Genomic DNA, 24,470 nt, shown 5'->3' with positions numbered 1-24,470 from the left:
CACGTTCTGATTAGGCTGATACCAACGAGACGGGTTACAGCTGGATCATCCGGTACGCGCATGCTGAATATATTCATCTGTGACTGAACAAAGTAAATATTCTAGATATCTATTGTATGTATGCGATCAAGTACACAGCGTGATCGTGCAATTACAACTATGCGATCTCTAGCATGCACGAATTTTAATTCATTCAATTAAGTAGGTTAGTAACGCATTATGCTTCTGCTAATTAGATCTAATATAATTATACTATATAATTAAATAATTTGATTCCTCCTGCATCACAGGCCTCAATCAGCAATGTCGGGTGCCATGTGCAGAACGTCTGAGCCCTTTTTAAATACACACGAGTTAAAGCTGAAGTCCTACCTCCAGTCATGCGCATTCATAGGCTACAACACGCAGGCTAATTCTAGGAAAATTGTAGAGCGTTGAAACATAGGTTCTGGAAGAAATCACTTTAATTGAGTTGTGTAGTTTCGTTGCCAATGGCAATTGACGAGTCGACCGAGAGGCTTAGCATATGTAGATAAGGAATACATAAGGTTCACCAATGCCCGACAGTTAATTTGCCAGAGGTAAAGTTATCTATACACTCTAGCTGAGAGACGCTACGAGTTATAGAAAATTAAGCCAATAAATTTACCCCATTCATTTTCGGTAGTGCGATGGGACTGTTTTCGCGTTAGCGAATCACCTGACTGCTAAAATCGATAACGCTACCAATATATGCAATACGTTTCCTGAGGCGAAAAATGTTTTGTAAGTAATTATGTATAGATGATCGCGAGAGCAATCCTTTGCTTTCGGGCGGGATGAAGGGAAAAATTGGTTAATTCTACAATTTCTCTGTCGTGTTTTCCGTTTCGGTTCGCACTGCAAGGCCTTGGTGAGTTGCCGTAAGTGCGTTGAGCTCATCATGACGTGCACAGCAACAGGACTGAGACCAACGTGTTCGTCACTTGCTCCTAGTTTCGTAACTTCTCGCTGTTTTTCTTCTTCGTTCTTGCATTGGAATGAAATTGCCAAAAATTTTTCGGGGAGGTAAAAGAACCAGCGGCCTAGTCAAGGTAGTTATCTTTGTGAACGATGCGAAACATAACTTGTTTGGTGACTGATTACAGTGAGTGAAGCTACTCTAGAAAAAATCACCTCGCTTGGTTTATCGGGAAATTCAGAAAGAGGCTGAACGCTTACATTTCATGAACATCCACATAACGGACACTAAGGTCAAGCCAAGGGTTTAGGTCCTGGAACCGCGCGCGAGGTAAAACAAACCTCAAATAAGCTTGCCTACGTAATTGTGTAATGGCCGCTGCTGACTAGTGTGGTATTTCGCTTAAAATCGCAGTGTTTAAGATGTGGACTGAGGTAAATGGAGCCTTAAAAGAACGTGTTATTTTAGCACCATCAGGGACCTTATCATTCAGTAGAGATATTTATAATCCCATAGTCAAAAGCTAACCGAATGACTGGATACGAACTTTAACCAAGCAGACAAGTCTTTCCTAATTAGCTACACTAGTGTGTTATAGTTGTGATCTCATTATTTTTACATGTGATAATAATATAATATCAAAGTCAAATTAACGGTCGCCTCTTTAAGGCTGAACAATATATTGCCAATGTCAACGCGGAGCAGTAATTGTTCCGACGATATGGCGTTTAGTAGACAGCCTAATCATTATATAGATTTCGTTACAGTATAGGCTGCAGCCTAGGCGATATGATATCCTCAGATCGACTATGGCGTGGTGTGTATTTTTGTTCTAGTAAGCAATATGGGTGGCAGATGATGTTCTGTCATCGATAATTGATCACGGGTTATCAACAAGATTTGTCCTTTCTAAGAAACAATTCAATTTAACAAAAATAGCTTTAGGGCACTCACCTGCGTATTTGTTATGGTGTGCGTTACCCAAACGGGGAAGTATTTCGCGAGGTAGGCTAAAATAAAAATTGTCATCGTTTTAATTAACTTGTAACCATTACCACAGGCTAGAACCCTTCAGTGCTCATTTTAGCTTCACCGTAGGCCATCGAAGGCAATGTTGCAAAAAAAAATCTAGCAGACAATGGCCACGTGGCAATTTTATTACACTGATGCAGGCAAAAAAAAATAGTTATTAGTTCTCTTCTCACGTAAAGCTAATCAAAACTCGGCGAAATCTCCCAGTGAATAAGAGTAAGGCCCGCTAACGTAATTTGCATCCGCCGTTCTGTTTGTTCTTAGTCTGCTAAAATACGACCGGGGACAGTTTTCACTAAAAAAAAGAGTGTCAACGAAAAAACACTTGGGACGGTTCTGTAACGCGAGGGGCTTACTTCGTATGTCTCGGCATTTCCCTCGGCTTTAGCGACAGCTCAACCCAGCTGCAACGGCAGAACACCAATTACAACTCTTTGGTCCATTTTTAGACGAACGCAGGAATCGAAGTATGTTGGCTTTTATTGCCATCGTAATGGTACCTGACTGGGGGCATTGCTGTTCTCATATGAACCGCATACAAAGTGAATGGGGTGGTGCTCGGTCAAGCAAATAAAACTGTTGTACCTGTCATTGAAATTCATACAGCTGTAAGATTAGAGAGCTCGTCTAGAACCTCCACTTAGATGGAAGCCAAAAGAAACAACAAAGCGTTTTATCTTGGAAAACGTAGCTGGGATCATGGGAATCAAATCAATGACTTTCCATCTCTCTGCAAAGCATCGCATAACGCGCGCTAGTAACATGTTCTTCACAACTACAGCTATGAACAGTACATTCATAGTAGAGCTTCACGTGAACTCAGATCATATGCGTTTACGAAGAGGTTTCAGATCGATCCTTTGTGTGGACCTTCAATAACGACATGAGTCGTGGTGCATTTTCTCATTGAAACAGTTGGAAGTACGTCATTGCTTTTGTAGGTTCGAGATTTTTCCTTCGGTAAAGCTTTCCATTGTTCCTAGTTATATAGACGCACAGATTAAGCTCGGAAGTTTCACACTGTCTGTACATCCATTTTACAGTATTAACACCCCATATTATCCGTGTATAGTCTACGATTATATCTGTATGCTAATGTTTAGCAAAATATTAGAACCACTGCACAATTTATTATTGCGCGCCTACAGGGCCGCTGCTATGCATGCTAACGAAGGGACACGCAGGCGCTTAGCTGCTAATAATCAGCAGGCGGTTTGTAAGTGAGAACATACAGGCAAACGTCTCTCAGTTCGCTTCTGGTCTAAGAGGAAATCATCAAACAATTCGGCGGTCATTTGTGTAGTAACGTCTTTTCACGTGGAAGATTAGTTTTGATTTGTGATGGAAACTGATCGGCCCGGATGCAGGAACGATACTCCCAGATGTTCGGTTTCGACGGCAGCATACTCGTTAATGATTCGCCGAAACAGGTTCTATGAACGTGTGGCACTATGATCTACAGTATAGTGGTGCATAAGTACTTTTATGTATGTGCTGCATTTGACTCTTAGAACCCTCTGTGAGTCAAATGAAGCTTGGTCCCATCTAACATTTATAGGGTCGATAATAGAAACAAAGGGCATCTCTGCACGTACATGGTGTTCAAACGGACCAGTCAAGAGACGTTTTTATTTGATTTTCCCTTCTATTGGTGCCATGAATTCACTATCGATAGATTCGTTTCTGGCTGACGTTGTCACTAACTTTGGCGCTTCGCTGGACATACGTTGGCGAGACACCTATTCAACAATATCATTCCGCGACTACGCCTACGGTTGTTGTGCGCGATGGCCGCACCGTGTTGCATCAACAGCGCTAAGACGACACTTTATTGGCTTAATTCAGCTATCTCACAGCCGTTAGTAACACAATTGTCGATTTTTGACCCGCTTCCCGAAATCACTATGTTTAATTAACTCTATTTAGCAACAAGCAACAATGTTACAATTCTATTATTTCAGTAATACATGTAGAATTCACATCCTTTCGTTATTATTGCGTCACCATATAAATGCACGATCTTCTAATTGCATATATATATAGACGCCAATAAGCCTAATCATCAACGAACGGCCCAGTGATACTGGCTTCAGTATAAAACATCATCGCAATTCTTCTGTCCCTGCTAACACTAATGACACGTAGATACATTTACATTACAAAGGGTATAATTCAAATAAGTCGTTATACCACTACACTCGCAATGTTAGCAAATTAATAAACAAATTACGAAAAAATTGCCGTTAATAGAAACCCGTTCTCTGCGTCAGTTTAAGGGGATAGTGCTGGACGCTGGAAGAACGATTTCCAACTAGATAGAGCGACTCTAATGAGATTCATATCGATTTGCTTATCTCATGGCAAATAAAGCAATTCATTTCGACTTTTTGCGCGCGTACAGTTCTGCGAAACATCTAACAATTTCAAATCGGGTTAACTCTCGGGATTTAGTACTCGAAGGTGGATAACAAACTTGTGCTTGCTATTTTGCGTCTCTCAACGTCACTATATGCATCGTCCACGCTGCGCTTTGATCTTGGCCATCCTGAGAGCTTTACATACAGCAGCTTTGCCGGTTCAGGTTAGGTTGATGTAGTAATAGGCTGCGAGGACTTCAAACTACGACCGTCGAACGACGTCGTAGCTTCGCTTTTCTTGAAATTCGGCTCATGATCTTGGCTGACTTCTGGGAAAAAACCGAACACTCGGTTCATCGGCAGATTCGAAACACTGCCTCGTACTTCCGCGAAGTCCAATACACTGAGCTTGCTCACCTGTCGAGGTTTTGGGAAAATGCTCGGAAGGTCAGGTGCGCCGGATATGTGCACATACAAAAGAGCGCGTGGAAGGCACAGTACGTTAGATGGGCACTCGAGTATTTCCCCTAAACGAACATGTACTGGAGGGTCATCTGGAAAGCAAAGGCACACTTTTGGACTTAAACGTTTTGAAAAGGTAAAAGAACAAAGAATATAATTCGCATAAGTAACTCGTAACTGACTTTTCGTCTGCTAGTATTGTCTGCTGAAAAACTGCATATATCTTAGAATCGAAGGAAGCACAATATCACTAATTTGGGCCGTAAGTTTACTACACCTAAAGATACGCAATGCAAAATACATTCGAATTGAAAAATACGCTTGCGATCTCGACATTCATACCTTCTTTCACCCGATGAGTCTGATGAATTCAAAGCGATTAAATTTAGAGATGTGTGGAAGTTGTTCAGCCTAAGCATACATCTTATATGGATCGTATGGTCAAATGAAGTAATCACAGCCATTAGAAAAAAACAAGGCACAGCGTCATGTGTTTCCCCTGGCCGTTAACTCAATTATTCCCAATATCTCCTATTAATTTTAAAAATGGCAGTAAAAAATAAGAATGCCAACTTTTAACTAACTTTACTTGGAAATGTATAACTTTCAACTGCTAATGTTGTGCCCCATCTTGCTAAATAAGGACTTCGGAAAATATAAGACCTTACCGAGGTCATCGAATATGCAATGCCACCACGCGCCTTTAGGTTCTTTCCAGTCTATCGTAGCACGACAAAGACCTTGAGGACGTCTGATAAGAATCCGAGTACCCCAGGCTATTTTGAACTGAGGAAGCCGTAAGGGCGGAACCTTCAATGACTTCAACGTTTTCTCGACATCGCTCAGTAGACTGAGACTCAACACAATTGCCTTACACGGCGCAGTCCTGCGCAGAAACTACAGAAAAGACGTCCATTATTACGTCCACGAACACAGGGAAGATCGATTTAATGTTTCAAAATAGTTTATAACATTTTGCTTGCAGTATCTTCATTATGTCGACATCGTGTTTGTTCAGTGTTTCCAATGTACAACGCAATTGAGCCTTAGATCAATTTTTCACTTAGGTTAATTAGTACATAGGAGACAAAGCGTATAACAATACGCCAAGAGGTCACTAGCATTTAGTTAATAATATCGCCGACGTGGCACTGTATTTAAGATACATTAATTTGGCAAACAAAAACATTGTAATTTTTTTCCGCTACTGCCACTTACTTTGACTGAGATGTCCATGATGACATCTCTACGGTGCAAAGGCATCCCGTGCATAGACGTCTTTGGTTTGCAGAAAGTCTCATTCGAACGATTCATTGGAACAAAGTTCTCATCAGTCAGTCCTTTGCGGGATCTGCTGGCTTCATCGGCGAGCTTCGTTGTCATCATATCTTTCGTCAGGGTACTATTTTCCTTTTTTGGTGTTTTTTGAGGGTTGGCACTTTCACTAGAAATCTTTATACTTTTCTGCGAAATGCTGGTGTTCCAGTTACCTGACATTTCTTCTACCCCAGTGTTCCGTCGTGCTGATTTAGCCGTTTTGTCTTCTTCGTTTGCGGATTTCGTCGATTTCTCAGTTTCTTTTATAGGTATTGTTGCTTTGACCTGGGCAAACACTTCGGCAGCAACTAATTTCGCCTTAGCCTCCCATTTTTCTCTTTGGTTTTTCCGGGCACCTTTATTGACGCTGCCGCTAGTCAACAGACCAGTTTCTTCTTTCTTCCATTGTTCCGCAACTTTCTGTGATTCTTTTGAGCTTTGGCGTTTACAGGATGTCGTCAAGTTCGGATAAGTGACCGCAGATGGCCCGTCCATCGCTTTGTCTTTTTCAACAAGCTCTGGCTGCGTTGCCAGTTCGCGTTTAATCACCTGCATCTTAATGTTCTCAACAACCTCAAACACGGCCTGTTGGTCTTCATCGACGACGGAATTCGTATCCACGCAATCGAGAACTTCATCACTCGCAGTGTCATCAATGTGGCTATCACTAACTTTTAAGAAACTTTCGCGATTTGCCGTTCCGCCGGGCTTCACAGAATAGCCACCATTCACTTCAGTGGAGTTCCGTAAGCTTCGGTTAATGAAACTGGTCGAGACCTTGAGCTTGTTTGATAAAAATAACTTCGGTGCTTTTTCGAAAGGTTCTGCCTCTGACCAAACAAAGAACACACTACATGTGGAGATTTATTCATTATTATTATTACCGATAATCTATGGGTTATAATAGGTTATATGCTAAAGCGTTTTTTGGATCATCGTTCTTTGCCATCAGTCTAGAAGATTTGTAAGCAATATTTATCTACCTGTACACTCATAAGAATAATAATTATAATAGTAATAATTATTATTACTACCGCTACTATATATGAATTATGCACTCATTATTATGCTTGTACCGATAGCATTATTAAGCACTCACCGATAACATGAATGCGTGCACGTGCCGTTGTGAGGCTGCACGGAACCAACGAGACGAGATGAACGATCCGATTCATTAGGCTCTGATCGTTGTCCACACCTCGTATCGATCCACCGATCGAATAGTTCTTATCAATCAGCACTCGAATCTGTAGTTCATTGACACAATTTATGTGAACTTACAGCTGTGTCATTAACTTTCGAATATTCAACCTTAAAAAGAAGGGCATTATAGCAACTGACTTGCCCTAAGCACGTGCATATTATTATTTAGGATTTGCTAATAATGTTACAATTTCGAACCTTAAGTATGATAAAGTAGCTTTTATTGTAGCGCAATGGAACGTGTGAAGTATGGAGTACGTGTGTTCCTAATTATTTACATACCCCATATAAGGGTAGCTCTGTGACAAACTCCTTTGGAAGCTTGCGAAGTTTGTCGATGTTTAACGTTACCGTGATCCCGTAATCAAGCAGGTGAACGCGAGCCTCATTTTCAATCACAGTGCTGACAACTCCTAAAGTAATTAGCAGCAAAACAGTTTTTGATAATAAACCGAAGGAAAAAAAAATAGAGCCTAGATTTAATTTAATTAGTTTCTATTTTTAACTGTAAATCAAGCAGCTAGCACAACCTTTTGGTCACAGTCAACGTCCATTTAAGAGGGTGCAAAATAGATGCAGCCACGGTACATTCGAGAACTATGGAAGTGTTATTACATACCCCGAACCACTGCGGAGTCGACGTACACAGCCACGACGGCCTGCTCTGTTAGTTGCTCGGAATTGTACGGCTTCATACTCTTGACTTCCTCCCTAAGCCGCGTCTCCAATTTACGTAGTTTTTCCACGTCGAACCGCAGTAATTGCACACCAAGTTTTGTAGAGTCATGGTGAATCACTAGTACACGTTCGCCAACTTCTGAATCGGAGTTGTTCATTAACTTTGTCCATCGCGATGCCAACCTGGTAGTCAATGACGATTCATCTGACGTCTCCGCTTCGCCTGAAATTATCACTTTAGCCTTGTTGGGGGAGCGATGTAAGAGCGAAATCAATAAAATAATAACTTCAAACTTACAAGAGTATATAGAGGCAGATCGCTCACATATAACAGTAGCAGCACGGACAGCATCAATACCTCTATCTGTCAATAGCTATAAGTAGTGCGTAATAGTTTTAATCAACTCGGAGTGACATACTTTTTTACGGTTTTTGAAGTGAAAAAGATATGACTTGGTAAATCCGCAGCTTATTTCAGTAGACTACAAACATCCAGAAGGTTATCTTACAGGGTAACGACAGCGAGGGCTTCATTCGTGACGGACACATACATTGATCTGTGCACCAGATTGTGGCAACGTACGTCACTGTACAACAGTTGTGCTATTATCTCTATGCTTATAGCTATAAATATATATATATATCAATCAGCAAGAAAGCTCATGCTACCGAATGCTATTGGTCCACATCTTTGGCAACCAAAGACATCAAGCATTCTTCAGCCGCTATCGACTTTGTAGGACTAAACGCGTCGAGCTTTGTTGTTTAAGCGGAGAAGGCCTGGTGCCAGTATGTGAATCCTAAGGAACGTGAGTACAGCAAGATCTTCAAATGATTAGGCTGAACGTTCCAGATTCCACCTTAGAATCCAAGACCTGAGGGCACTAACTACATGGCTGTACAGATATAAATCGTAAATCCAAATATTCGACCGATGTAAAACGCTGTCGATGTCACATTGAATTAAGGCTTTATTGGTTTACTGCTTCAAATGCCAGCGTACGCTAGACAAACTTCTAGCCGCACAGAGCGCACTACGCAATAATTTAACTGCCCTATGCAAAACTTTGTTGTTTACTGGTCAACTTGATTAGATTTTGGGCTATGCGGATGTTTTTCTACGCCCAGTTGCTCATTGCCAGCTATATTTACTGTTATATAGTAACTATATGTACGTGTTCTCCCATTTTACGTCCTATACTTGATAATTTTTCCATTAGATTTATCTTTAGATGGCAGCCCCTTGCATTTTCTCAAAGAGCCTGTTTCTAAATGCTTTCAAGGCAAACGTGCCTGTAGCAGCATTACTGGAACTCCCGAAACCACTATAGACATGAAAGCATGAAAATGAATACTAATTATTCTATGAAATGATTGTTTTCAATTTGGTGCTATAGACACGTACCTATATTTTTAAATATGTTAATTAAAGAAGTTATCCTGCGCTAAAAGCTGTCCACTCACTGCGTCGGAAACAGATAGCTAGTCACCTCATCCCTACATAGCTTACTCATCCCATCATTGACCGGCGTTATGTCAGTAAATTCTTTTGAGGCTTTCCTACAAGGCCCTTTGCGCGCGACGTAAACCATCACGCTCAATCCGCCGCTGACCACAACAGCCTTTACAAGCAATTCTAAAGGCACTTTGCGAGTATAATCAGTCTGAAATCTTCAGAAATCCTCGAGTTAGAACTATCAAAACCTTGTTCTATTGAATCAAGCTATTGGCGCATTCGTACATGTAGCGAAATCGGTGTGGCGCTCCGCTTTGCTGCCTTCCCTTGTGACCTCCATTTTAGAGCTTTTGTTTGAACTTCGAAAAAACTACAAACAGATCGTCTTCCGCTCGGTACAACACTTCTGCCCTCTTTTGTTGTTAACGCTGCTTCGTGCAATGGTGGTCGAAAGCAAGCGTTTGTTGGCACGATGTATTTGAGAGACGTACGCTGCTCGCCAACCGCAATCGAAAACAAATTCGTAAACAGTTACAAAATTTCACGAACACAACAACAACAGCAGCACCAGCGCTAAGTTTAATGCCGCGGTGTTCCCGACAGATCTGCACATAGGGAACGTTGCCGGAAAGAAGCAAGCAGGCGGATAACGAAGCCAACCAGTCAATGTCGACTGACGTGTGGCGTAGGTTGTTGATACCTGTAAAAGATTATGGCTAAAAGCACATTTGATGAACTCGTTTCCCCCTCATCGCTTTAAGAAGGCTGGATGTGACTGTTAGAACGGGAAAAATACTGATACGTCATCATAATCGATTTTGGTTAGATAACTGAAGACGGCGAGAATTTATTTTGTATGCAATGAATATACCCTATGGATTGTTTTTAGTTGATAGCAGAACTGTCAAAGAAAATGGTTTGGCCGGGTAACGTTTTATGAGAGATAATTTTAGACCGCCTATCTATCTTATCTCATTTTGATTTGTGTACACGTAGTTTAATTAGAAAGATTTCCTTGAAAGTTACTACATGAAAAATATTAGCTAGACTCGTTTTATCTGGTTATAAAGTAGATGGGTAAAAGTTATTTAGGTAAACAAAGTAGCTACATAAGTGATGATCGTTCGAATTGGAACCGACGTCCGATTCGAATCCGTTTCATGCCAGAAAGAGCCATTATCTTAAGTAATACCTAATAGGTCAAGTATTGAATGTAAAACACCGAAAAAATATTTCCCATATATACGCATCAACTACTTTTGAGTAAGTTATCAAGGAAAATAACACGCCTCCGCGTCACAAGACAAACATTTTCGACCTACCAAGGCGCTCTGTTGCCACTCTATTTAAATGTTGCTCTATTTAAATGCTTCATTTGTTACGAAGATGCTGTTTCTCGCTTCCTTTGCAGTTATTCTCCACTAACTGCATTGCCTCTATAATTATATACTATAGTGACGATGACAGACGGTAGTGCAGTCATTTCGAAATGTTTGGGGTGTCATTCAGGTTCGCAGGGTCGAATCTCGTACAGTGCACCACCTCCAGACCCCTAGCTTCTTCATGAGCAGAAACCTCACGACGACACTGTCAGCCGTTGCCTGCTGCGTTCAAATAAGGACGCCAATATCGAACCCGTGACTCGAAAATGTCGCGGCACAATCTGCCAAAAGTCAGTTCAGGTGTCCACCTCATGAACTGATCTGATGTGTGGTAGTTCACAACTGGCGAACGGCTCTCGAGCGTCAAACCAGAAAAAAGGCTGAGATGTTAAAACTTCTGGCTCGTTATAATACCTAATTTTATACCGGGAAATCCTGTTGGCACCAAATTCAGAAGCTTCTAAGAACAGAATTGGTAACAAGAATTTCGAAATTAATCCACGTAATAGGCAACTGATCAAACAAAAGTCGCTAGTCAAGTCTGAGCCATTATTTTAACCGGAAGCTTATGATCCTGCTCTGTTATGTCAGAGTGCAAAATTGACATTTCCTTAGGAACACTCTGAAACAATTGATCGATTATTTGTTACTGTCATCCGTCGTGCATATGGAGACATATACACTTGTTAGGCATTCATTCTTAAGTGATACAAGAAACCTCGATGCATTCCCATTTAATATGCAGCTAATACTATCATATATACGCAAAAACCTTTATGTAATATTTCAAAAGCTCGCACATTCTCATATTTGCTAGCGTTACCCATATGTTTTCAAGGGACATTGGGAAACACTGTAAAGTACAGACGAGCATTATCAAACGTATGAACTCATTGCTTGTTCTAAAACAGACGTTGGCAAGTACCAAAGATGGAAATAGGATTCAGCTAACTTAAGATTTGAAATATTATAGAAATGAACGCTGCATAGAACGAACGCATAGCATATTGAGGTGAACTTGTGTAGCTTTGCACGATCCTGCTGTGCTCGTTCACCTAATCTCACTACAACAGACTGCCTTTCAACAGAGAAGTTCAGATTACCAAAGTTTCTAATAAACACCGTAATTTGGCCTCGTGTCATGCATATGATGCGGCGGCCCTGCTAGTTTGTGGTGCGAATCACACAAGTTCTATTGCGGGTTTCTATCTATCAGAGGCTGGAAAATGATATTAGGCAGATATGCCTAACTAGTTTGGCCCATGTGGGATACGTAATTACCACACGACCGATGAACTATGAAAAGGACACCGAACTAACGTTATTGAGTTAAAAATAATAGTTTATTTTTTGCTTCGTTTTTATCTTATAGCCAACATTGTTATACAAACAACTTTGGTATTTCGCATTAGAATTTCGATATAAATATGTATACGTGTGTATGTACAGGTGATAACACCTCGCTCGGTTAAATCAGAGGAATCGATAACTGTAATCTTCATTAACGTGAGGCGAATAACTATTTTAGCAGTTTTTACAGGTTGCCTGTATTTCACACAACGGGGTCGCTATCTCATGGCCAGAAAAACGTTTACCGTATATACAAACATAGGCAGTATGAATCAGCAGTCAAAATCCTTTCTTTATTTCATGCTATGCGTCTGCAATATGGGACATCTCTGGAGAAAATTTTGCACTACTTAATATGATTGTTGTTCGTAAGTATTATGAAATATCATTTGCGACCTTTTATCCCAATTTACATTGCAACATAGTCACGTCCCTTGATAGCCTGTATATCGCTCTGTATTTATCTCAGGCTGTGCTTTCAGCCAGCGCATAAAAAGTTGACGCACCCTTAATAACAAAGAGCTGCCAAAAGAAAGATACTATAACGTAGTTATTATATCTTTTTTTAAGGAACGAAATTCACAGTTTGACTCTTATAACCTCCAAATGTCGCTTCCATCGATTCTTTTAAATACGATTTAGTTTTAATGCATCAATGAAGCTCTTTTACGATCGTCCATCAACTTCAACGCGAGCACCTGGTTTTATTACTCTTTTCCCCGACCCCATTTACCCTATTATATTATAAAAACAGCTGCATACGTTTCTCTTTTGTATATGTCACCATAATGTGGTCGCTATGACTCTGACAAATACTTCGCTAGGTGCTGGGCTGTCGAATTGGTCCGTTCCAGATTCCCAGTTTGCTCAAATGTACATATTGTTGCCATTGGGTAGTGGCACCACTCTGTAGTGAATCGTTCGAGTGGACATGACGGTTTTGAAGGCAAAAGGCATTGTAGATGGACTGGCACTTAAATTCAGTTTATGGAGAAACAGAAGCTTTTGCTTTCGGGGGCCGACCAAGTGGGGGGGGCATCAGGTCGAAATTAATCGACGGCTTAAGCGACTGCTTCCGTCGCTGTAGCGAAGTAGTGCTGGCAGCAGAATTTCGTGCAATTCCGGTTTCAGATGTTTCTGCTGAATTGCTTGGGGTTGTTTCTGCTGGGGCTGTATTTCCTCCTAGAGGCTGCATACCATCATCGGCTGGATTCAATAATCGCAGATAAGCCACGGGTGGCCTTCCATTGACCGTTGAAATATAAGACGCCGATTGTGATGTTGGTAATAGTGATGCCGTTGTGCTACCGCTATCATTAGAGCCCAGCTTCCTAAGCAAGGACATCCCTGGACGAGATTGAGCAACGCCGTTGCTAGCCATTGATGGCAACGATAAAGGTGTAACAACTGGAGTTCCATTGGATGTTCGATTGATGGGAATCAATCGGCGAATAATACGCGGCGGAGAACCGGCAAAGCTGCCTCCTATAGGTTTGAGCAGAATTTTACCCGTGCGCGAAAGTCCTTGGGTTACTACAGGTACACCCTTGGGAGCTGGCACAGGTCGCAAGCCTGCTTTAGATATTGGAGCTGACACTACATGTCGATGTGGTGTTGCGTGGTTTGCCAAAAAGGGTGAAACAGAAGTCGGTACCTGCAATAGTAATCGATTACCATGACAGGTTTAACTAGAATGGCGAACCGAGCTGTTAAATTGAACCACTTAGCCATTCGTTCCTTCAGCTATTAGTGGGCTCGGACATAAATTTATACGTTCTTCGAACTTAATGAAAACTGAGCCCATCGTTCTTCCATTAACAAATGAGCTCTGCGTTAACTTTTTAGAAACCTACGTGTTTGAATAACATACGCCGTTAAATATATCCCACAAAAAGAATTTTATATCATCCTTTATATTAGATATCGATTAGTATTTATATTTTACTAATTGTACTTGCATTAGGTAATACACGACGTGCATAATAGTTAGTTACATAATTAATAAAACAAATACATGTATATGTATAATAGTTTCTCTATGATGAATTTAAGACTAATAGACCCGATCAATGTCAATATGCCTCCCGATCGATGTCAATATGCCTCAGGTTGCATGTACCCACCTCAAATCTTTGCCCGGCTGGAATTATTGGTGATATCGGCACAACTGGATTCGACTGAGCGCCAATTGGATGTACAGCCAATAGAGGAGGCGATACTTTTGTAACTGAGAGATTGCCGGGACCGTTCTGTGGTACGTAAACAACATGACCCTTTGCGGAAGACGTAGCTGTGCCAACGTTGACGCACCTACTGCGGCCATGCAAACTCGGTACAACAATCACCGGCTCTCCTGGTTGAATAAGTGATGTCAGCTGAGATGGCTTAAGTCCTGGGTGTCGGCTCGGTGTGATTTTGTTAGAAGTACTGCCGGATGCTGCCAGAGCCATGGTACCATGCAGAGCTTGTTGACGCCCTACATAGGTTATCCTGTGTGGTAGTGGACAATGCTTTTTGTGGATTTCTCTAAGCTGTTAATGCAAACAAATTTATTGTTATTATACACATATGATCGATTACTTTATTCAGTGGAATTATTACGCAGTTACAAGTAAATTTGGCGGACTTCGACTAGTTAGGCTAGAATTATTCAATATAAATTAAATGTATTTTCCTTTATTTCTCACATACTAGCTCAGTTCTTCAGCAGCTTCTGGACAACCACATACTATTTCACGTTCATGTATCTAATTTTTCTACCTATGGACTTCAAAATAAGTCAATCATGGAATATGCTTACGCACCAGCGACCCTTTTTAGTGCCTGGAAAGCCCCGTAATCATATAGAACTGAATTAGGAAAATAAGCAGGTTCAAGTTAACGCTGAATAATCCTTTGATCAATCCTAGAAGTAACTGAGGCATGGCGATGAGCTGTAACGATACTATCAAGTAATCAGACTGCGTGCTACCGATTGCCGTTCCAAGACTTCGTGAGGTATTCGAGGAGCTCAAACTTGCGAGCTGCCTTCATTGCTTAATTTCCAGTGCCATTCCGGCGGTTGAGATTAAACCATGTCTCATCCATGCCGGCCGTATTCTTCAGGCAGATTTTTTGCCGATTGAAGTCCCGCATATTACATGTAGATTACGTTTTATTTTTTCAGTTGCTCTGGATCATTTTACGGAGATTAATTTTTACTCTGTTTCAGTACTTGGGTTATAATTCTGCAACATATCTGCTGTTTTGGTCGACAGAGCCCTTACTCTCCAAGATCTACTTTCGTAAAGACTTCTCGATTGCGCCAATGCGTTCTTGTCCGTTCGGTCACCTTCTGGCTAATATTCAACAGTTCAATCCCCGTCTTTGAAACGTTTGTACAATTCAGATACTGTGCTATTGTCTGACATTTTCTTACCTAACGTCTTTACGAATCTACGAGCAGTTTCCACAGCGCTGTGGCCTTCAAGGAACAAATCCTGACCGGTAAACTTTTGTTTTTGTAATTAAAAGATGTTATCTTTAAACTCATTGCTTCTCTAACTCAACCAGTTTTTACTTACAACTTTGTAGAATACTGGAGTATTCACCAGTATTGTCTGCCAGGGGCGAAGGTTTTGCTGACAAAGAGTCCAGACATATGCTCAGTCGCATGCTAGATACCTTTGCCAGCTCTTGTATAACTCCGTTAATCCAAATCGTCTATCTTAGCCAAGAACGTTTACGGACTATTAGCCTAATTAGCCGCCTTAAAATAAAAAAAAATATGACCTAAGTGGGTCTTCAGTTCCCTAATAAGATCATTATACTACTCACGTGTCTCAGTCTTGCACGCATCTCAAGCTTACGCATAATGAGAAATTTCTTCCAACGAATGAGCTGTTCGTGATTGCGAAGTTCGATAGAAAAAGACGTCTTTAGATCTTTCATGAGCTGTTCCACGCTTACGGTGCATGGCTCATTATACAACATTTGGCTGAGCTCTACAATAGCCGCGAGCTCCTCCGAAGCTGTGACGCCCTAAAGTCAAAAGAAATTATCACAAACAAATTATCAAAATATTCATGATTTACCTCTATGCATGTACATTGATTTATAATTTGATTTTATCACTTTGACCTAATGTTTATGAACTTTCGATTATATGTGTAGTAAAATTATTTTACAAATACTTGGATGGGACACGGGAAATGTGATCCTATTCACTACAAGAATGGTTTTACTGATACATATGACAAGCGAGGCAAAAGAAATAAGCGTACGCTATTCAATTAATTCAATTGTTCTCATCGTCTTGTTTAGTTCAGTTTACTTTTAAACAATCTAATTCAGTGCATTTATGTAACTAGCAGTATATAGAAAAGGTGATGACCCACCATTGCTGGGTTGATAAGCACTTTTTGCACCCGTTGAACTTCCGCCTGCCAGCTGGGCGCAGGTGGAGCTGCACTTGCTCTCGGTGGAAGCGATTCATTTATTCGAGGACTCCTCTGAGAAGGCGGTGCCAGGGGCAGCGTCTTTGCCTTCGGCGATTCCGTCGCTAATTTTGCTTCTACATCGGCAATAAACATTACCGGCGCAATTGTCCGGTCGGGATACTGGCCTTCGCTGTCGGCTTTATCTGGAATTTCGTTTGTTGACTGTGCTTCGTGGGTAACCTCGTTAAGTGAGGGTACGAACTTTTGCTCTGGGACCTCCTGCTCATCGAGTTCGGCCTCGTCACCTGATGACATGAACGGATCGATACTGCTAGGTGAGTCCCTGTCACTACTTTTCTTTAGGCTACCAGCAATTGGTGACTTTTGCTGTCGCTTAGTGATGCTAGTAAGAACCTCGGTGTTTTGCGTTATTGGCGGCATCATGGCTTGTTGCTGGCGATCTGTAACGTCTTGGCCTTCATCCCATTTCTGCGGACAAGTTTCGATTGTTTTCGATACTCGTCGTTCTTTCAACTTTTCGCTTCGTTTTGTGGGTAATCTCGTGTCACCTACAAGAAAATCTGTGAACCGCGAAGCTCGTTTAATAGTTCTACCACGGCGTGTCATCGCAAGCTTGTCTGACGAAGCGTCGTTAATTTCCTGCACGACCTGCGACAAATCACAACGCATCAAATTAGATATTTTACATTGCTTCTGTTCCTCCGCGTTTGCCTCACTCGTAACCTAATTAGCGATTGGTAGATACATCGTTATGGCAGCGTTGTCCTTAATGTTCTCGTAGCTCTCAACGAAATAGTTATATGGTGTTTTCATAGCGTAAACTATACAACCTTTTTAGAAATACTGCGATCACATAAGCTCGCTACAACAACAATGATAATCATCGGACATGACATGCATCCACTAACCTGTGTTGAAATAACCGAATTGGCAGGCCCCTTTGTTTCAGTTGTGTCTTTTTTGGCGTTTTTCGTCTGTTTGATCGCAGCTGACGACGGTTCATTACCTGTGACAACCTCGCTTTGATGAGTGTCGATATGTTGTTTCGTATCCACGCTATCTTCCGCTGTCGTTAAACGTTGCCTTAGCTCCCTTTGTTCTTGCACCTGTTCCTGTGTCACCAGATGGTCCGCAGAGGTTAATGCCGAGGCCGCATATATAGCAGAATTCTGTGTGACTCCTACGCTAGCGAAGTCTGGCGCATATCGTGACACTGATACACGACCTCCTTTTTTGACGAACAGAAGAGATCTTCGAAACAGACGAGCTGCCTTTTTATCCTGCCAGTCCTGATGAGTTCTCGCGTCCACCGTATGTAGCATTAAGTCGTCGGAAGAACTCTCAGGCATCATACCTTGGGCTGGTGGGCTGGTGGGCACATTGGTTGCAGAAGGCTGAGATTCGGTTGTAGGAGGTATTTCCGGTTTTTCGGCTATGCACGGCAGAGTTTTTGGAATTTTTGATTTCCGTAGAGGGTTGTTGTCATTGCTGCTGATAAGGTCCAACAGAAATCAATGCAAAAACAGCAGCACACGAAAATAGTATTGATAGACATCTAGCGATTAGCTACTCGTCTCCTGTCTTCCCTTTCATATAGTATACTACTTCTTAATACTGACCAAACATCGTTAAGGTAGGTTAAAGGCTTGTGCGCTTGCGATAAACGATCCTTGTTCGACGATGTCCGTGATGATACGGACGGTGTAGAGTCTGTCGACGTTTCTGGCGGGTCAATCAGTTTCATCTTTGGCGAAACCAAATCCGAAGACTTTGCCTGTTTACAGTATACACAAATCGAATCAGAATTGTAATAATCAGAATTGTAAATGTCGACCAACTGCGGGCACCCCAACACCAGGTGCCTTAATAGGCCAGCTGCCTTAGTGAAGAAATGTATTCGGAGTTCTGTATAAGACAGAAAACACTGACAGTGGGTAGTACCTTGAAGTCGTGGTATCGCTTCAGATACTTCTGCAGGCAAGTTGAGGCGAAAGGATCAACTACCGAAAGTAATTCCTCACCAACTCTGTTCGGCTTCCCCTCCTTTTCCGAATTCGCTACTGATTTTACCAGACTGTGGGCTGCCGCTTCAACACTAAGCGACTCCTAAAAAACCAAAGTTACCAAACTTGTCACTCTATAGACAACATACAAAACAGAAATGCTGATGTATTCCTCTTCATCCGACGTCCGATCCGAAAAATCAAATAAATACAACGGAACATAATAGAACATAACAGATAGAATAGATAACATAATAGAAAAATATCTAAGCCTCACATATCGCACTGCCCTAAAGACTATTCAACATACTGTGATGTAGGTTTTCTTTGGGTAGGTTTCTAAATTAAATTATTACATATTATTCATACTTCCAAGCGTAAAGTATGTTTGCGTATGATTTTAATGTCTTTTATTGCAAGTAAAAAAAATCTAGATTAAAAGTATGTCGATCTACCTATGTCGAACGAGTTGAAATGAACTTGGTAGATGCCGCGAAAGACTTCACTTGTGCAGCGTTAGGTCGAGTGAGTTAAAACTTGATATTTACTTATTTACAGCTCATTTAGGTCTGCCCATTGTTTTGTAATAGAGCGAAAATTAATAGTTGCAAACGAGTTCCTGGATTAGATATTTCCTGAGCTCGAACGGGGAGGCGCTGCTCAGAAATAAGCTCTCTTGCACTATACCACACTTCCTGTAATTGCAATATATGCCCAGAAGGTAACTAGCTTGAAACTCGTACCTCGGTTTTATGGGCAGCGGGCTGATCGTTTGTTTTCGGCGGAACAAAAACGCCCGTGGGTGGATTCACTTCCTTTGCGTCAATTGACATTGAGTCAAATAGTATCGATGCTCCACAGTAGCTTTTAGCTGTTGCTAGTGCACCTGACATTGAGGATTTGTCAACTGTAAAAGAAAGATTCAAAGGGTATATGTGTTATTGAGAAATATAAACAGGTAACAGCAACATAAAACACCGTAATCATGCTTTTCTCCTATAGGATTTCATTATTTACTATACGTAAATTAATAAATTGTTTGAACATGCTCAGATAGTCACACACATAACATACAGCTGATCACAAATCAAGCATAAGCTTTACTGTATTGTGAGCTGCTAAAAATATCATTGATAATGATAATTTTTTGAGAAATCTGCAAGTATAAAGCCGCATTGATTCGTATCGACTCTACAAAGAGCAACACATACATATTAGATTTAGATTGGATTTAGTAACACGAATAAATACTTAAATCTATAGACAGCTAAAAATGATTGACTTTTTTATTTTCGAAAATAAAACAAAACTGCCGCCGTTTTCTCTTCCTTGCGTTTGTATATACCAAATATATTAAATTGGTCAGTGTGACCCGTGACAAACATTAATGTCATATTTCAAGATTAAGCTATTTTATATCGGGGCGACGTTCGGCGATATTCTTTTTGTATTTAGGATACGCTCGTATTCTTTGAAATCATAGACCGTTCGCTCGGACTTTTAGCAATCAAGTCGTCGTGAGCCAAATAAAATCTAAAAATTCGAGTAATTTATGGACATGAGTTCCATCCTGGAAATATGACTCTCCGTATAGTGAAGGTTCTACTTCTCCAATCACCGTGAGTCGTGAGTTAAAAACCTTTAAGAAAAATTCTAGCCTAAATGAGTCTCGTGCACGATCTTTTGCGAAACAACCAAAAGTTGAGAGCCGCTATGGTAGCCGCTCATAAAGTGTACCGGTATAAGCGCTCAATTTTAGTGCATGTAAAAATACCATACCTGGATTAAAGGTAAAAAAAAAATTGACAAACTGGCCCCGTATGATTTAAGCGAGGATCAGAAACATACACGCAGAGACGCTTGCTTCTTTTTGCTCTCATGTTACAACAGTAGCTGACTCTTGCATCGAATTGTCACTTGTGACGAAAATGGATCTTCTACGATAGTCGCAAACGGTCACATCAATGGGTGAAAGTAACTGAACGACCGAATCGTCACGCTAAGCAAATTCGCAGGCGCAATGGCTTATGGTCTAATGCATTCATTGCAGCCGCATGATTCCTAGTACGACGATTACGGCTAAAGTGTACTGTCAACAATTGGAGGAGATGATGAGAAAACTACGCATTAAACAGCCGAGAACAGTGAACAAAAGTAAACCACTCCAATTCTACGATAACACTCGACATCGCACGGACAGAATCAAGAGTGCAAAGAGACAGGAAGAGAGTCGAAGGCTCTTTGTCATCCACATACTCATCAGACACTTTCCACAGATTTTAATTTTTTGTTTTATAATAGGAAAATTGTGCAAATTTCAACATGATGTATACATTTCTTTTCCAGATATCATAGACTCCCATACATCTGATATTCACAGCGACAGAATAAATAAGTTATCACTTAAATAACAAAAGATCAAAAATACCAATGATGCACACTTCGATTGAAGATTAAAAAAGAAAAACTAAGTCAGTGAAAATGTTAGAGTTCGCCATACCGTCTCATACCAAACAATTTGATAGTGTACCTGGATCATCCTTTTCCACCGGAAAAAGGCGAACCCGCCTGAAGGTTTTGTTGAACGTTTCTTCATCGACATCCGATTCAAGATATTTAGTCGATCTTAATGTTGTGTTGGCCTTACTGTCGGACCCAAGATGACGTTGAGTATTTTCCCGCTCCAGTCGGGACGAGTTCACCAACGCCGAACTCTACAGTCGGGTAGAGGATTATTTAAGTAAACCGGCTTTATTGAATTTGTTATTACATATACGATCACGATTAAAGAACACGTTCAGTTTGCTTCTTTTTTTTTTTTTAAATAAATGTACTCGTGTGGACATCGACGCTGAGAATAAGAATTACAGGTGTAACTCATGATGAACTTGCAGCAGAACAGGAACTGAAAGTAAATCTTTTCGATTATCCCTCCTTTGCACGTCCTATCAATGAAGTAAAAAAACACGCTGCAGGCAGACGTTTGACCAGCTATCGGATCATAAATCCCACTAATGGAAAAAACCCTATTTCAATATATATCGGCTTTTAGTGTCCTAAGGACGGTATGTAGGCACTTCTTAGATATTAACAACGTTTTATGAATACCATCCAATTGTCGATCGAAGCGAAGTATTCAACGTTTAGCAGGGCGACGTCAATATACTCGTACAATCATTGTTGTACGGGCACAAAAAGCAAAGGGCAACTTCTAGACGGTTCGTTTTCAAATCAGAAAAAAAACTCTGACTTTGAGACATGCACCGTCGGTTTGTCCTATAGCTACTTTACTTTCAGAAGCACTTCACTTGATCTTCTAGACAAAATAATTTCTATTAACTCTACCCTCCCGTAACCGTTGTCGGGCCGCTCGGACGTAAGCTTCTAAAGTAAACTGCTTTATGAAAAACATTCGGCGGTCTTCGCTTTGAAAAACCCTCATTAAATAATTAACAAAATTATACGTCCATCTTTCAAAACTTATTTAGATTACATCGTTGTGGCAAGTTATGATATGTTTATGATTACAGTGAAATTATGATACAGTGTATGACTAATTCCAAATTATTCTGTCCGCTCTTCTTTTGTTCGAGGAAAACAATTTATGGTTTTATGACAGATATGAAACTTAAATTTCCGCTCCATTGGACCACAGGCACCCAGTTCACAGGTCAAATACACAACATTAGTTGACTCTAGGTTTATGCGATGGTGAGTGTTGTCCGGCATTGCTTGTTGCTGTTACCAATGTTACGTATTTCCAATAAATGAAAATGGCTATCAGATAGTGTCTCGCAATCACCTGCAGCGGTTTTGGTAAAAAAATATTCAGCAGAAACGGCAGAGTTCGCACAGAAAATTCATATATTTCACACGAATTACTCAGCAGAGTTATGCAAGTTGCGTTGCCCTTTCTTTCAGGCACCTAAAGTCTTATTAGAGATCTTAGTCCTGGTCACCGTCGTCGTCACTTCTAGTACTTATCGTTACTAACGAATGTTGTTGATATGCTCCGGCCTGCTGCTTACTACCAGTTAAAAGTTCCTCTCATGCATGAAAAACTGACACGAAAAGCAGCCAAAACGTCAGGTGTCAATATATTAAAAAACATAAAAATGTATGAACATTTTTCAAAATACTATTGTTGTGTAATCAACGACGATATAGAAAATAAGATGTTATGGAAGCGCTACATTTGTCATTTCAGAACATTTTATATTAATTTTTACAATAACTTGACCTATTAAAGGAAGCTCTTCTGTCATTATATAAAATTTTATATTGTGTTTATAACATACAGGCACGTTCGATGATGAAGTATTCCGTTTCAACGAACTAGATCCTGAAAATTCAGCCAGATCAATATACTTTCTGATTAGGTGTTTGGAAATAATCACACGTTTTCAATTCAAACAAACAATGCAAGTTCGGATAAAAGCCAGTTTACCATATCGTTCATATTATATCCTAGCTTCCGTAAAAAAATCCACAAAAACTGATCAATTATAGAAATGATATATTATTTGTATTATCATATATTAGTCACTTCTTCGTAAACTACGGTCTTGATTAATACCATAGTACTCATTTTTGACGACTATTTGCGCAACGAAGGTAGACATTCGAGCACAGAAGAGACTATTGAGAATTGCAAATTATTAGATCTAATTTTAATTACTTATATGTTAATTAAATTAAGTTTTTATATAAAAACTGTAGCGTAAAATAGAGCGAACTATGTTATCCCAAATTCGACATAACGAGCTATTAGCATGATTGCCGTTACGAAACTGAAGCATTATTATAAGATATTCTGTGGATTATAAGGCGGATATACTGCAATGCATATTGCCAACGATGTATTCAATTCACACAGAGATAAATGTCATTGTTTTTGATTCGACTAAACTAGAAAATAAGGTTTATCTTCATTGTTTATTGCGTGAAGCTGTGGTAGCGACATTTCAGGTAGTATAATGAAACACCGTGATTTTATAATGAGCTAGTTAATATTAATCACCTCAGAAACGACCACACATTTTGTTGCACAGGTTGTTCCAAAAGGATATTAGCTAACGATACGTACTAAAAAGTAGCCTCTAAATAAAATATGGAAATAATTTTAAAAGTAAAAAAATATTTATAAAAATCCCGTTGAGACTTACTAATCGGCTTGAAAACTTTGCTGAAGATCTCGTCATCAACGAAAGGCTCTTCCACGTCATCCTCGTCATTGCTTTCCTCGGAATCATCCGACGAACTACTTGAGGAAACTTGTTGTACTTTGATGACCATTTTCAAAGATGATGTGAGCGGAGTGGTCTCAAGTTTCATTCGAGACTGAGGATCCACTAACGGTTTTTCCTTTAAGATAAATCGTTAAAATTAATACTACTCTTACATCAGAATTGAATTAGCTTTACGGTCGTATTTTCTAAATACTTTTAGTGTTGATACAATTTTCTTTAATATATCTTTGCTACTCTAACGTAAATGAAGGCTGTTGATATGCCAAGAGCTTTTTACTTCAAGCTGTGCATATACCTATATCAAAGCTTTTCGAAGCACATGCGTCAAAATGGACAGTACTTTAATTCTAAGCGTATACTTAAGACTATAGGGGTCTCCAGTTTCGATTCCGTAGAGCGCATGCGCATCCATGCGGTCCTTCATTTCATTCAGATTTGTCTCTAAGGTATATTTTCATTATTTTCCTAAAATATGGGAATGTTGTGGCAAATGACAAAGGTTATCGTTTTGAAAGCCAACGCGAAAACGCCTAACATACTATGTGGGATCGCTTCGTTCTTATATTTTTTTTCAGTAAACAATACTGTTTTATATATATATA

The 24,470-nt window shown here is 40.3% G+C and overlaps 2 protein-coding genes across 6 annotated transcripts in view; both read right to left on the bottom strand.

Moving 5' to 3' along the window:
- Positions 1 to 3,564: 3,564 nt before the first annotated feature.
- Positions 3,565 to 10,177, bottom strand: LOC111260402 (uncharacterized). Of its 4 annotated transcripts, none has more exons than XM_022833132.2 (7): positions 9,731 to 10,166; positions 7,931 to 8,212; positions 7,594 to 7,724; positions 7,208 to 7,355; positions 6,010 to 6,932; positions 5,460 to 5,688; positions 3,565 to 4,883 (listed from the first exon to the last, which is right to left on the bottom strand). In XM_022833132.2, exons 1-7 carry the CDS (start codon positions 9,783 to 9,785, stop codon positions 4,555 to 4,557), a joined length of 2,097 nt encoding a protein of 698 aa, XP_022688867.1. In that variant the 5' UTR covers positions 9,786 to 10,166; the 3' UTR covers positions 3,565 to 4,554. The 4 variants fall into 4 exon arrangements, with proteins under 4 accessions (XP_022688867.1, XP_022688866.1, XP_022688870.1 ...); XM_022833131.2 differs by having other exon boundaries at positions 6,010 to 6,938; positions 9,731 to 10,165; XM_022833135.1 differs by lacking the exon at positions 9,731 to 10,166 and adding an exon at positions 8,409 to 8,426 and having other exon boundaries at positions 6,010 to 6,938.
- Positions 10,178 to 12,143: 1,966 nt separating this feature from the next.
- LOC111260401 (uncharacterized) overlaps positions 12,144 to 24,470 on the bottom strand; it is a 14,851-nt gene continuing 2,524 nt past the window's right edge. The window contains exons 4-14 of one of the 2 annotated variants that reach the window (XM_022833130.2): positions 23,785 to 23,983; positions 22,918 to 22,961; positions 21,150 to 21,333; positions 19,363 to 19,526; positions 18,558 to 18,722; positions 18,236 to 18,390; positions 17,525 to 18,104; positions 16,554 to 17,264; positions 15,994 to 16,197; positions 14,301 to 14,708; positions 12,144 to 13,831 (exon numbers count right to left, since the gene is read on the bottom strand). In XM_022833130.2, coding sequence (XP_022688865.1) covers positions 13,163 to 13,831; positions 14,301 to 14,708; positions 15,994 to 16,197; positions 16,554 to 17,264; positions 17,525 to 18,104; positions 18,236 to 18,390; positions 18,558 to 18,722; positions 19,363 to 19,526; positions 21,150 to 21,333; positions 22,918 to 22,961; positions 23,785 to 23,983 — 3,483 coding nt within the window. In that variant the 3' untranslated portion in view covers positions 12,144 to 13,162. Of the gene's footprint in view, positions 13,832 to 14,300; positions 14,709 to 15,993; positions 16,198 to 16,553; positions 17,265 to 17,524; positions 18,108 to 18,235; positions 18,391 to 18,557; positions 18,723 to 19,362; positions 19,527 to 21,149; positions 21,334 to 22,917; positions 22,962 to 23,784; positions 23,984 to 24,470 lie in introns of both variants that reach the window. The other variant, XM_022833128.2, reaches the window with a different exon arrangement.

The sequence above is a fragment of the Varroa jacobsoni genome, unplaced genomic scaffold (assembly GCF_002532875.2).
Source record: "Varroa jacobsoni isolate VJ856 unplaced genomic scaffold, vjacob_1.0 scaffold_436, whole genome shotgun sequence".
Lineage (NCBI taxonomy): Eukaryota > Metazoa > Arthropoda > Arachnida > Mesostigmata > Varroidae > Varroa > Varroa jacobsoni.
This window is presented reverse-complemented; position numbering and strand designations above follow the sequence as displayed.

Bases quoted from the DNA above. Each gene is read 5' to 3' on its own strand.
- LOC111260402 (XM_022833131.2), bottom strand. From the start codon at position 9,785: ATGGAGGTCACAAGGGAAGGCAGCAAAGCGGAGCGCCACACCGATTTC. The intron at 8,213-9,730 runs GTACGAATGCGC...TGATAATTTCAG, and splicing joins CCACACCGATTTCGCTACAT to GCGAAGCGGAGACGTCAGAT. The intron at 7,725-7,930 runs GTATGTAATAAC...TAATTACTTTAG, and splicing joins CGACTCCGCAGTGGTTCGGG to GAGTTGTCAGCACTGTGATT.